The 14127-nt window shown below is 45.1% G+C and overlaps 1 protein-coding gene across 1 annotated transcript in view; it reads left to right on the forward strand.

The window, feature by feature from the left end:
- The window catches only part of LOC119372141 (choline transporter-like 1), an 83549-nt gene that overhangs the window by 22420 nt on the left and 47002 nt on the right, over positions 1 to 14127 (forward strand). Inside the window, exons 2-7 of the mRNA XM_049419605.1 lie at positions 1799 to 1912; positions 8436 to 8584; positions 11273 to 11329; positions 12090 to 12168; positions 12262 to 12325; positions 12797 to 12905. Coding sequence (XP_049275562.1) covers positions 1799 to 1912; positions 8436 to 8584; positions 11273 to 11329; positions 12090 to 12168; positions 12262 to 12325; positions 12797 to 12905 — 572 coding nt within the window. The remainder of the gene's footprint in view (positions 1 to 1798; positions 1913 to 8435; positions 8585 to 11272; positions 11330 to 12089; positions 12169 to 12261; positions 12326 to 12796; positions 12906 to 14127) is intronic.

Below are 14127 nucleotides of genomic sequence, written 5' to 3' on the forward strand. Positions count from 1 at the left end.
AAACACGCAGCGATAAGATAATGCTTAAAAAATAAAACTTAAAATGTAGCAGATCTGAACAAGGACGCGATGTGGGTATTTTGGAAGCTAGGCGAGTGCCTGATGTGCATGCCAACATTCGCCATCGTTAAGTACTTTAAGCAGTTTTTTTCGTAAACATGTATCATAAACTTATTTTCTAGAGGCTTCTTTGAGGTCGCGAGCGGGCCAATAAATTATAGGCAAATATTCTACCTCATACAATTTCCAGATCAGTAAGCAGAAATGACTAGCTCCTAACACTGTGAGTAAGCCTTAGGGGCTGCTGGCATAGAGGACTACTAGTTTCATTCTAAAGAGACAGGGCGTGCAAACACGTGTTTGCACGCCCTGTCTCTTTAGAATGAATACTTACCAACCAGGTCAGCTCTCTGTTATTCTAAACTACTAGTTTCTGGCGCGTGTCCTTGCGTGAAAACAGCGTGTCAATGGGTGGCATAGCATGTGTGAGAAGTAAAGCACCACGCTCTCATACACGACGTTCAACACTTCAGAAAGCTACGTTGTTCTATCCTTTCAGCGAGAAAATAGTACAATTTGTGACTACTACGCCCTATATAAGTTGTCGAATTATTGTACACGGTGTCCTCGTGATCTTCAAGGACTGATAAAAAAATCAATGATATCGGGCCGTCCAGTCATGTTCGAAGTACTTTTGTACTTTTCGTTGGAGACGGTGAAAAGACGCTCCGGCTACTATTTATGCAGCGGTGCTATGTGCCTCACGAAAAACTGGGTATCAGCTATTGATGCCGCATCAGGAGGAAGATGATTCCACTCAATTACGGTGTGCGGTGGAAAATAACAAAACATACGTTGATTTACTTGTACATATGGTATACCCACCATACGATAATGATGAACGCAATGCGTAATATACTGTTGGGATGGAATTAATTTCTCTTGAAGAACGGTGATTTCCTTTGAGAATGTGCAAGCCTGAGCACTCTATATTTGAAAAGATGATTGCACTAGTACGCGCCAAGAATAATTTCTTTGTCAGATGTCGATATTTGTATTCGGCACAGTCAACAGGCGAAATTGGTCGAGTCCCTCGACTCTTTGTTGACCTTATCTTCGAGAGCTCATTTAGCATCTGCGCTATTGATGGCATTACTAAAGTAAGCATGTATTGCACCGCCTGTATCATTTTGATTCAGCCAAATGACTTCTCTTCATTGGTACAGAGAGCGGCTTGTTGTTTTTTTTCTTTTTTAGCGGCACTCTTGTTTTACTTCGAAGCACTTCGGGTCGAGCACTTCCGCTTTTCTGAATGATTAAGAAAAAAAGCTTCATATAAAATCAAACTGGCACGAAATCAATGGTTCTTGTTCAAGTTAAGAGTTATATTGGATACGTACACCGGAGCACAAGTTTAATATATAAGGACCAATTAACTCTTAGGGTAATTAATTAAAATTAATTCGATCACTTCACTGACATAGCAAACGCTTTCCTTGTGAGCGGACGGGAACGTTGCGCCACCTTGCAGAGCTCATCTCAACCACGCGCTTTTCGCTACGTGGCCTCCAGACCCGCTTTGGCAGAGCGCCGAAACAAAGTTAACTCGAGGAATACACCATGGCAGAAGAACGCCCTACATGCGAGCGCCACTACCAGATGGTTATTCAAGGATCAGGGTTACATCCAGTTTTGGCAACGGTTTTTACGTCGTTCAAAACAACCAAGCCTTCACTCAGCGGGTCAAGAGCTTCAAACACTTTCATATTTTTAATGAGCAGTTTTGTTCCATTGGCAGTCGATCCCGGAGGCGGGTGACGGAGAAGTCACGGACTTCCGGAAGCCTGATCAGGTCCGGGAATGCAAGGACGTCTTCTCACTCATGGTCTTCTCCGTTTTTGCCGTGTATATGGTAAGTCCACTCAACGGAAGTTAAAGAAGTGTCCGGTTTCAGGAGGTTTTCCACCTCTTCCACTTCCTACAGCCATAGCTGTCCGGCATGTAGTTTTACAAGATGTAGACGGCTTGGACCTGGAAGCAATATAAGTGCTCAAGAGAGCCTGATTATGGGTCTCCAGTAAGCTGCAGTAGTCCACTTAACTGCATGGGCGGGTTTGTACAACTTTAATACTGGAACAAACAGTGCTATACACTGGATAATGATAGAACAACGGACATCAGAGCGCTGTCTGTCTTTCTATCACCGTCCTATGTCTAGCGCTGTTTCTCCCAGTCTTGAAAGAGTCCACAATAAGCACATAAGTTACAACGCAGTGTGTTCAGGCATTCACAGTCAGGGAAAAGCCCCGACTATTTCTCAGTATCAACAAATTTTTTTATATGGTGCAGAAAAAATGTTTCTGCACATTGTAACCGAACTTGCTTTGTCAGCGCAAGCCTTTCTTTCAGCGTGGAACAATGTCAACTGACATAAAAGTGGCAAATACCCATTAAGCAGGCACAGAAGGTTCCCGTTGTCATATGTTCTAAAGCAAATCTTTTTTTTTTCTACGCTTTCGTAGTCTTTGTTGTGTTAACCCATATATGCCCAAACTCAGAAAAAGTGACACAACAAATATTTTTTTTTCACAAAAATTGTACTTCTACCCATAGGTGTGCGCAGGGTTCTCCATCAGCAGGGGGGGGGGGGGAGGGGCAATGGTCCATCGCAGCGCCCCCCCACTCTACTAAGTCAATGTATGGGGCACATTTTGCGCCCCCCCCCCCCTCTTAAGTGACTAGAAGGGTCAATGTACGGGGTCGAATCCCGGCCGCGGCGGCTGCAATTTCGATGGAGGCGAAAATGTTTGAAGCCCGTGTACTTAGATTTAGGTGCACGTTAAAGAACCCCAGGTGGTCGAAATTTCCGAAGCCCTCCACTACGGCGTCTCTCATAATCATAGCGTGGTTTTGGGACGTTAAACCCCAGATGTTGTCAATGTACGGGGCAGATGTTGCGCCCCCCCCCCCTCTCAGATAATTAGGGGGGGGCGGCCGCCTCCATGCCCCCCTGTGCGCACGCCTATGCTTCTGCCCTGAAAAGAAAGCACAAGTTCTTTATTTACTACCAGGTAAATGAAACACTGTTTTTCAAGCCGCGTCCTATACATATAGGACACTGGGCTTTAGGGGTACTATATGCGGGTGTTGTAAGCCTTGAAACATTTCACGTGCACACCGACATTGCACTTCTTCCTCTCCATGGCGTCTTTCACACAAAGCACGCGTTTGCCCGAAGAAAGCGGTCGGCACGTTGCAGCATCAGAAGCAAGCAATGTCTAGGCTTGCACACATTGAGAATGGGGCCTGCTTTATGTGCTGTAGGTGGCGCTAGTCATCAGCTAAAGAAATAGCGATGTTAGGGTGCATCAAAGAAGCGTCCTATATGTAAGACACTGGGCATATGTGGGTTAAATAACTGTCTTTATAGAAATACAACTGATTGATTTGTTTGTATGAGTTCATTTAAGAAAGAAAAAATAAATGCCAAACTCGGTTTTTAAACAAAAGGCTAAAAAACGACTATATTTTGGTAATCATCGCTCTGTGTCTTTGTTAGGTGCAGTAACCACGGATTGAAGCACGATATAATTTATTTTTAAGTATGATGAATGCTCATCATATGCAACGCCCAAAAGAGCTGCATATTGTAGTCTACTGGGATTGTCTCTAAAAACCAACTGGCAGCATGATTGGTCTTTTTGTCGGTAAGCGCTTTTCGCAAGCGCCGATTCCATTTAGGGGACTTAGATGTGAACATGTCGTTTGCTAAATTGAGAACGTGGACTTTTTACACGTCGCTGCGATCAAATCGATTAGAGACTGTCTATTCAGTGCCACCACTCAGAAACAATGGCCGAAAAAACGAAAACTCAGCACGTGAAATTTTTTCCTGACTTCGGCCAAGGGAGGGAAAATTTTTCTTGCTATGCCTCTGCTTCATTTATTTCCCAACTCATTTAACGTGTCAATTTCGTCTCACATGGTTAACTTATAAGTGCTTCTCTGAAATAGGGAAACACTTCGGATTGAGTATTTACTTTTGCTGGCCTCAGTTGCTGGATGGCAAACTGTGTCGGCTGGATGCTGGTGCAACGAAATCTCGACTCTCAACTGCCTATCCTGTCTCGCTTAGCGATGCACTCCTTAAGCTCAGATAAAGCAGGAGCTTTGATGTGTATTTGAATTTCCTCGTGCGCGAATGTCTCGTTTCGATTACTCATTCTAGCATTTCATGCGTGCATTAATGTTCATTAATGTGTCAAGAAGGATTATTGTACTATTAACTGCGGATCTTTTCGACTGCTGTTATGCGTATTTGATTGGTCAGATGCATTTTTATTCGAATATGTTATCATTGCGTTGAACATGGCACCTCATTTCATTCGACGTAGTGATTTCATAACATAGTATAACTGATGTATTGTGTAACTGATTGTATACACTTCATACACTGTCATACATTGCATAATACTGCTGGACTCCCCCAAATAAGTTCTTCTGCCAGTCATCAGCATCACTGAAAGAAGCTACCAAAAAAGTAATTCAGATAACTTTCCAGTGGTGAGCTCCGCATGTTGGAGTTAGCGACAACGAAAGAGCAGGTATACCTTAGCGTAGCACTTTCAAGACCACCGACTGTGAGAACTCTTGTGAATCAGCGACAACAAAAAGAGACAATTGGATGTCATTTTCGCTCTCTATGGAATTCGCCACATCAGCCCTATGTCACAAGAGGACTTAGTCCCACCGAGTCAACTCTACTGTATAGAGTAAGAACACGATCGACCTGCATTGCTGCATAGTTGTTTAAAGTAAGGGGCACTCCTTCCCCATTGTGTACTCAGTGCAAAGAAGTTGGGGATACAGATCCCTACATCTGGCCCTGCAAGTTCTTTTGCCATGAAAGGGATAGACTCGTGGGCAATATGAAGAACAGATGGTTTCCCCGCGACTGCTGCTAGAGATTGGCGTTCCGGAAGGTGCGCGGATGATTCGCAAGGAGGCGTCTGGTATTCTTTTAGGTTTTATGTGAGAGAACAGTTTAAGTGATACATGGTGAGACATACTGCATGGAAGCACTCGCTCAGGCGGAGAAATTACCTACCAGGTCTACTAAGCTAACCCCGCCTGTGGCAACATCACGACCGCCAACACCAACACTGTATAACACTTCTGTGAATCTAATGCTGTAACAGCCTGTGCAAGAACTGTTTAGGAAAGCATGACCTTCGTAAAGTGTATTGAAACACCTATAGCCCGATTTTCTTCAACCTGCTATGTACGCTGTAGGCCCGATAAAGCGTTCTTGTATTTCTTCTGTTATTGTTCCCTTTATTCCAGCCTTTTCTGTAAGCCCGTGTGCAAGTTTTTGAAACGTTCGAGGTTCGGTAGCTCTAGCATTCACGAAGCAATAAAAAAAAACGGTTTAGAAATCGTGCGGAAGACAGCAAGCCATTCAGATCGGCTGCAGCTGTCACGTTCTGGAGTTCATTTGCATTTAGATGCACCAAGAGCTAGGACGCAAACAGCGCGTCTTTTTCCGCGAAAGCAAGTTACAGCGAATGCTGTCACGCGCCCGCGTAGTTTTATTCTTGGTGTCCACGCGCCGCCTTCGTTGGACCGACATCCGTGTCAAAGCGACATTAGTGAGCAAAGTTATTAATGCGCTGAAAGGCTAAGATGGCACCGTAGATACCGGCTCGCTACGGCTTCATTCGGCAACGGCCACGCTCGCAAGTTGTTCGATCGGTGCTGTGCCGGGTCGGAACACCGGCGGAAAGAGCATCGATCTCCGATAGTTCCCCTTCCAGTGAACACTGGCGTGTTGCGACGCCCATCGGAGTTTGTAAATTTGGTTAAAAGGAATTGACTTGGCCCCGAATGAACAATGGCCTAGTTTTTGTTCTTTCGTTTACAGAAGTAAGAAAACTGGAATAATAGAACCCTCGCAACGTAGGGTGTACACACTGCAGTAACATCGACCGAAACTCTTCTCTTTAGGGCGCACTTCTGAGCCTGAAATAGAGAAAGTGTTGTCGCAATCGTTGTACAGTTCGCAACGTTAAACGTAACTTGTTTCACCAAATTTCGTGTCTTGTTACGGTGTAAAAAAGAACAAAAATGGTTCTAGATTTTTATCTGAGTCATTTAATGGAGTATTTCCAACAACACGGTGAAACATAATGGAAGCTTAAGTACCGGTCATAATAATCTTTTGTTTAGATTGCCCCACATGTTGCAGATATTAAACCGAAAATGGCAGAAGTTCGGGGGAAGACGGAAGCTTGAAGAGATCAAAAATTTCTGGACACGGGATGTCGCTGTAGCCGACGTTTCGACAAGATATTGCATCCGCCATATTCACCAAAAAAATAAACTCAATGTAGCGCAGAACACAGCAAATAGTAGCTGTATAACAGTCTCCATGACTTAATCGGTGTATGAAATGAGCATTTAATTCATCGATAAACCTTCCTTCCCTTACTAGTAATGATTTTTTTTTTCGTTGATGAATATGACTCCTGCTATGTATTAGTGCTCTGAATCTGCGCCACGAGTAAAACATGATCCCAGTGTTCTTGAGCACTTGTATGCGTAACACAAAACACAAACTTCACTTACACATTAACCGTAACATCGTTTTTTCTCAAGATGTATACGTGCTTTTGTGTTCGTGTAGCAGACGCCCCAAAACAGCCGTGATTTAAACCTAAGCCGTGAGGAAAACAACGCTGAACCGGACCTTCGAGTCAGCCGCCGGCTACAAGAACTGCCTTCACATCACGGAACACTACCCGACAAGACAACGGCAACCTTGGAGAATATGGCCGTTACAATGACAACCCATGTACCACTCTCTGTGGTCGTACTGCAGAAACCCAGGGTGCCGTCTACGTTCTGCAGATCACACTATGAAGACCCGGAAAGCTGACTGCAAACATGTGACCGGACATTCACCTTTAACTGGGATCCTGGAGACAAGCTACGTCACGTCTACTTCGACCTAGAAGACCCCTACGGGACCTGGCTTATTTCCTTTTTACGGAGCGGTCTCGCTCTAATATTCCTACTCTATATTATTGGAACGCCTAATGCTAAGCGTGATGCTAAGAAGCGTAACGAAACCTCACGCAAGAATAAAGCCGAGACGAACACATGGCCTTACCGGAAATGTAGCCTCATTTATATCGTATACAGTTTTATGTGTTTCCCTTTTTCGTTGGAATCTGCAGGCTCGTGACGCTTACGAGCATCACGCATAGCTTGAAATCACTAGCCCATTTTTTTTCATTGTACGCACTCCTTAAGGCTAGCCATAATTGGGTGCCTAAGATATCGAAAAGACTATCTACCGAGCCAGTCCTTAGGTTTCAGTTTGTTCCGACCACACCTGAGTGAGATGCACCAGCAAAAGGACTGACGGTCTTATAAGCGAAGGAGCGTTTTGCACCAAGTACGTCCAAGCCTAGATGTGCATGAGGCATCAATTTTACAGGGAACATGAATCATTGGTAGGAATTCTTCGTTTCCGCCCACAGGAAACCGCTAGCGCCCCCTAGAAAGTAGCGGAAGAACTAATGCATGAAAATGTGTAAATAAGTTATACTCCGCGCTCTGTCTGGAGTGTGTGTGTGTGTGTGTGTGTGTGTGTGTGTGTGTGTGTGTGTGTGTGTGTGTGTGTGTGTGTGTGTGTGTGTGTGTGTGTGTGTGTGTGTGTGTGTGTGTGTACGGGTGGAGAGGGGCGTAGCGTTCCCTAGGTAGCAGTGGAAGAACTGTGTGTAAAATGTTTCTTTCAGCGGCTGAGCAACAGCTGCTCTTCCTGGACATGCGCTCTCCAGGACATGCGCGTACCTCGCGGCAACAGGAATTAATAACATGATAAAAATAAGGCCCTAGGCACTTCATATCTTGATATAAATCGGCTTATATTGCCCCTTGAGAAATATCTTTCCCGCAGTACATTTGTGCTTAGAAGTGAAGCGGACTTAAAGGGGATTGCTGTAAGCTTGGACTTTGTAAACTGGCTTTCCCATATTGCAGGTTGCACTGAAGCCTACTCGTTGCAAAGCGAAGAATTGTCGGTGGGCTTGGCGAGAAAACGTCGCTTAATGTGCATCTCGATGGCGGTGTCATCGCTGACATGTCGCGGTAGACTCTGCACAGTGGTTTGAGTATAGATGGGCGCGTTCACAACCTGGCCTTTGATGATAGATTGGTCTCCGCCATGTCACCTCTGTGTCACTGCTGAACAGCCTCACTGGTCATCCACCTTTACGGAGGAGAATGGCTCGCAATATTTTTTTCATACCACGCCCTGCTTACAATGGCAAGCTCGCAAGAGGTGCGGTCATGCACAAAGCCTATTTATTGCCACATTATGCCGGGGGGTGATGATGACTGGCGTAACTGCGCTGTTTATCTTTTGATGCCAGGTCTGCGTCGCAATAGCTGCAGCTTCCCGCCGGGACTACATGGGTCTGCTGCATCATGCGGACAGCTTTGGCAACCTGTGTGGCCTCGACAACCGGAACCGGAAACTCATCGGCGTTCCACTATCCGGCCAGGATATGCGTGGGAGGAAGTAAGTAAACAGCACTTAAACTAAGCCCATCAAAACACTGATGCTAAATTGGCTAAATTCTCTCTCAAGTGGTGTTTTTTTTACCTTTTTTCTTGCCTCGCAAAGTACGCATGAACTCTCTACTCTATTGTTATTTCAGGGAGGGCTTCAGGAAGCTTTAAACGCGCTGCGTCAATGTGCGCATGTTCTTGTTACATTCTAGAAATATCAGTTCAAGTTATCCATTTGGCGCCGTCGTACCTCAGCGACTAAGCTGTTGCGCAAGCTCGAAATCTCCGGTACGATTCCCAGCCCCGGCAGCCGCATGTCGACTGGGAAAAATGCAAGAGCACCCGCGTTCTTAGATTTAGGCGCACACTAAAGGACCCCAGATGGTCAATATTAATGCTGAGTACCCCACTACGACGTTCCTCATAATCACATGCTCGTTTTGTCACGTAAGACATCCATAATTTACTTGGATAAATTTTCATCCAAAAGTCTTGTCTTCTACAGTCGGTCACTCATTGCATCCCATATATTATGCAGAATTCAGTGCACACTTGCAGTTGTCGGTCATGCAGTAACGCAATAATTTCTCCTTAATAATACCGTCAAAGGTTTCAGATATAATGAAAATGGCACAATTGTACGAATTATTAGGCAGAATGACTTGCAATGCCAAATGAAATACCGCATATAATATGGAGGCCGTCCCTTAGCACATGAACATGATAGCGGTATTGGAGTTGCGGATGTCGCACTGGAGTAGGACAACAAATTAAACTAAAAGAAAAGAACCGATTGTTCGTCTACACAGAGCCTTCGACTTACGTCATATACTAGCTCATTTTTATCCGCAATCGATAAAAAAAACTGAGTATTAAGCTACGATACAAAATCAGTTGACAGGCAACAATTTTTTATAAACACGGAATTTACATACTGAAAAATTTCTAAACTCCGATTTCTCAGTTATAAACAAATGCACAGATATACCCTTTAAAGTGGACGGGAGGGCGACTGCCACCGTATCTTAAATGGCAGAGCATCGAACGGATTATTTGAAGGTTGCAGCTTGGGTAGCTGCCGGCGGCAAGTTTTTTCGTTTACTTTAATTTCGTCACATTTATATCATAATTACTACAAATAATGTCCCCTATAATTTCCTTGGTTTGATTGTCTCTTGATTCTCAATAAGGTTCCAAAGCGCGGAGCTGGGTAGCCTTCTTTGTTTCTCTTCGCTTTTCTCTTCCTTTCCTCCTCTCTTTCTTTTTCTTTTTCTCTTTTCCAGTTTTTTCTGTCTTTTTTAACAGCGAAGCTATTTAGCAAATCGCTCCTTGCGAGTCGATTGCACAAAACTACTTGTATCATCACCTTAATGGGTATGTACCACTGCGCGGCTACCTTAGAGCGAGTACAGAGAGAGAGAGAAATAAAGAAAGAAAGAGCGAAATAAAGAGAGAGATGGGAAGAAAGATATAAAGATAGAGAAGGAGAGAAATTTTTGCCCAAGAAAAGTTCTTCACGAGGCGGGATTCGACCACGCGTACCTTCGATTTGAAGGCAAGCGTCCTCACCACTCGGCTATCCAGGCAATGTCAAACACTTCTTGGTTGTGACTGTCTGTGTATGCGGTCAACACTGATGTGTGTGCGCGTATTACTTGTTCCCTCTTTCCTCCTTGCTCTCTCTATTCTTTTTTCTCCCCTTCCCCCTTCCCCGTGTAGGGTCGCAAACCGGGTTCAACCTGGTTAACCTCCCTGCCTTTCCTTCGCTTTTATATATCTCTCTCTTGTCTAGTATAATGTAGCCAGGGGGTGGCAAAGGGAATTGAGGGTGAGGAGGAGAGATGTGAGAGTGAGGAGGAGGGAAAGGGGAGGGGAGAGAGTGAAACTTAGCAAAGAAAGAAAGAGAAAGAGAGAAATAGAGCGAAAGAAATGCAGAAAAAAGAAAGAGATGGAGAGAACATCAACGAAAAAGAGAGAAAGCAGTAGAGAGAGAAAAAGAAAAGATAGAAGTAAAGAGTAAGCAAGCATGGCGTCGTCTAGCGACCAGATACCGCACCACATGGCCAGGCCGCGCATGCGCAGTAGCTAAGCCACGCCTATCGACGGAGAAATCGCGTGCAACCCTCGCTCTATACTGCATAGGCTGGCTGCGTACTCCCGAGGAGGAAGTCACGCATCTCGAAGGTAGACGTGTCGGTCGACGGGGAGTACAAGTGGCGACGGGTCCGTACCTCGCTGTGCCATGCTTTGCGCGACTTAGTGCGAACTGCCTGCAATTTTTTTCTCTCTTTATGTCTATGCATTTTTATCTTCCTTTCTATTTTTTCGCTTTCTTTTTCTATTTTTGTATATCTCGATTGCTTCCTTTTTTTTTCATTTTGATACGTAGTTTTGCCTGCGTTACGCCAAGCGACGACAGCATACGACAGCCCGGGTCTCTAAAGTGCTCCGCACTTAATATCATCCTCAAGGCGCTCGAAGAACAAGAGTAAGAAGACTTCTTGGCGCGAGCGCACGCTCAGTATGCTACAGATGGCTATGCTATACGTTGTTTTGTCTGCGTTACACCAAGCGATGACAGCATACGACAGCCCAGGCCCCTCAAGTGCTCTTAAAAGAAGCATTCATTATTCATAATATAGATGCGTAAGTTTCCGCTGACTATCACTGATTTTTTACTATCTTGTTGCTTCAACAGGCTACTTGAGAAATCTGGATCAGCGTGGATGTGCGTGGAAAAATGTTCAAAGGAAAGGTGAGTACGACCTTGTGCTCCTTATGAACGAAGGGCTCGGAATACCAGACGGCGAAAAAGACAAGACAATGTGCTTGCCTCTTTGACTAGTGCCGTTGTCTGGACACTTAGCCCTTTAGCATGTGCACCCGAGAGTATGCATGCGAGCGTCGCTGATGCGACCTTATCAACAAGGACAATCGGTTTTTTGAAATCATCATGTACTGAAGCAGGATGTTGCTTGGTTGGACATGCATGTGAAATTTTTTATACGAACAATCTCCTGTGACTCTTACTTCTTGAAGGAACGTTGCGTGGATGCAAATGTAGGTCAAGTGATTTTCTTTGTGCACACAATACCAATGCTTGAGTAACGCTGATGGGGCGTTTAAGTGCACATCCTTAGGGTAAGCGCACAGAAACACGAGTACACAAGGAAGACACGGACACTGGCAGCGCTACCTTATGGTCTATTGCACATGACAAGACCATGAACGCAACGTAACAAGAAGGAAAGGGTGTCATATCACCACCGCACGGAATATGAACTAACAGCATCCCCTCCTTCCTATACACCATTTTCTTCTTGTACTTTAGTATTTTGGCTGTGGCCATGTGCAATAAACCTTCAATTGTTAGTAGCGCTGTGTCCTCGGGCGTTGCTTACTCGTATGTCCTCGTGTTTCTGTGTGCTAAACTTAAGGATATTCAGTACTAGCTAGCCCACCAATCGGTTTTAACTTAGCATCTAAGAGGTCACAACCTCTTTTTTGCCACGCAGTGCCGGCCTACTGCCTTATGTTTGCCCGGCGCAAGCAGCCGAAGTTCGTCAACTCATACTGAGGGAAAGGGACTCGAAGGTGAGTGAAACATCCGTGCAAACGTTTCTCGTACATAAGATTTTGTACAGCAAGAACGTAATAGGCAAGCGCCTTTTTTATCTGTATTTCCAGATACTTGCTGGCGATCTACTTTGGCAAATGGACGAAATGGGTTTCGTGGTGCTTATAGGAATAGGTAAGGCGTTGTGTTTAATGTCTGCTGCAAATAGAGTTGTGCAAGAATTTTTTTAAGCTAACCAACTGAACGATAAACTACGCATTGTGATTACGGAGTGCTTGTGGCGAGGATCAGGTTATCAATGCACGTACGATTTTTCCTGTACACGTCAGGCAGCCTCATTTCCTTTGATAAACAAGGAAAATAATCTTTAAGGTTGAAGTTTAAAGATTTCGAGCCAACTCAAAGTACCGCAATTTATTAATTTTAACTCGACGTCCATCGGTGCCCCACATTTGTACTGAACGTCACGTGTACTGCATATAGACGTTAATCCCCCTCATCGGATTAGGCGTCAGGCTTGTTGAAATCCATGCAAGCCCAACACATTTTTGCTCATTCACTCAATAAACCGCAGTGCTGTACTCTTACAAATATAATGCACCGAGTTAGCTCTAAGCGTTCGTGCGCCCCTTTTGTTCACCGCAGGTATCACAGTGCTCTGGATGCTGTGCCTTCGGTTCTGGATCAGCATCTTCTCTTGGCTCATCATGATGGCGTCAGCTCTCAGCACGCTGGCCTTCACAATAACGCTCTGGTAACAGCGCCAGCTATGCGAAGTATAACTTGGTTTTCATGCCTAGAAGTGCGTATTCAGTACGTAAATGAATCACAGGTCGCACTCTCACTATTTCATTTACCCTTATGTGATAATTTCAACAGATGAGTACATAAGCGAGCTGATTCTATTATTAATATATTTGCTGCAATGTCGCTTTTATATAGGGGTCATATCACACCAACTGTCCTAACTTTGGCGATTGGCCAAAATTTATTTCTCTAAAAAGTTATATATATATATATATATATATATATATATATATATATATATATATATATATATATATATATATATATATATATATATATATATATATATATATTGTGATGAAGAAACCGAGAAACAAGAGACAACGCCCGTTCGCAGGCCGGCTGTTCTTATTCACTTCTGCCTCGTCTTCCTGTAGCCGAGCGCGCGTTCGCGCCCCAGCGGCGCTCTCTTCCTTACACTCGGCCACGACTGCGACGTAGCATGACGAGCTGCCGAAACGTCTCTGGTGGGCGAAATTGACTGCTGCTTGGCGGTCTTTGCAGATATCGGTTCAGCTGCGACTGGGTATGTTGTAGTGTACATGTTTCTGGCGGTCGGCACTGGCTATTGAGGGAAGGTCGTAGCTGCCGCTGTCGCTTCTCTCGTCGCATTTCTTGACGCACTGTAGGATGTTTACGATGAACGGCATATGACTGCACTGATGTGTCGTCACCGCAGTTCTGTCGTTGCGCGCGTCTCTGCAACTTTGCAGCTGACGGACCAAATCTCATCGACGCGCTCCCACCACACGAGCTAGGTGGGGCGTGCCACGCTGCCGAGTAACGGGCGTTTATTCTTTTCAGGCTCCACATAGAGGACAGCTGCATATGCCCCCCACTTTCTGGTTTCCTTGTCTGAGTGAGGGGCTTGTTGGTGGTCTTGTTTGATGTGGAGAGTAGCCACGTAGCTTCTCCCATCTGTGGCGGAGAACACAGCTCGCGGCCGGTCGTGTCTGCCGCGGGACAATCAGCGAAGCTTTGGTTGGAGTGGCTACTGCGGGCACCTTCAGCGCCGAGGTTATGCGCCTCATGACCTTCGTCAGCGAGCACAGTGATGGATGGCTCGGGCTCTTCTGGCGCCTTTACTGTAGGTGTGGCAAGCACGAGAGGAGCTGGTATCTGCATGTGCCCCAGCGAAGGCGAATCTGGGGCCGGTTCCTCCAACTGCG

This window comes from Rhipicephalus sanguineus, chromosome 10 (genome assembly GCF_013339695.2).
Source record: "Rhipicephalus sanguineus isolate Rsan-2018 chromosome 10, BIME_Rsan_1.4, whole genome shotgun sequence".
Classification (NCBI taxonomy): Eukaryota; Metazoa; Arthropoda; class Arachnida; order Ixodida; family Ixodidae; genus Rhipicephalus; species Rhipicephalus sanguineus.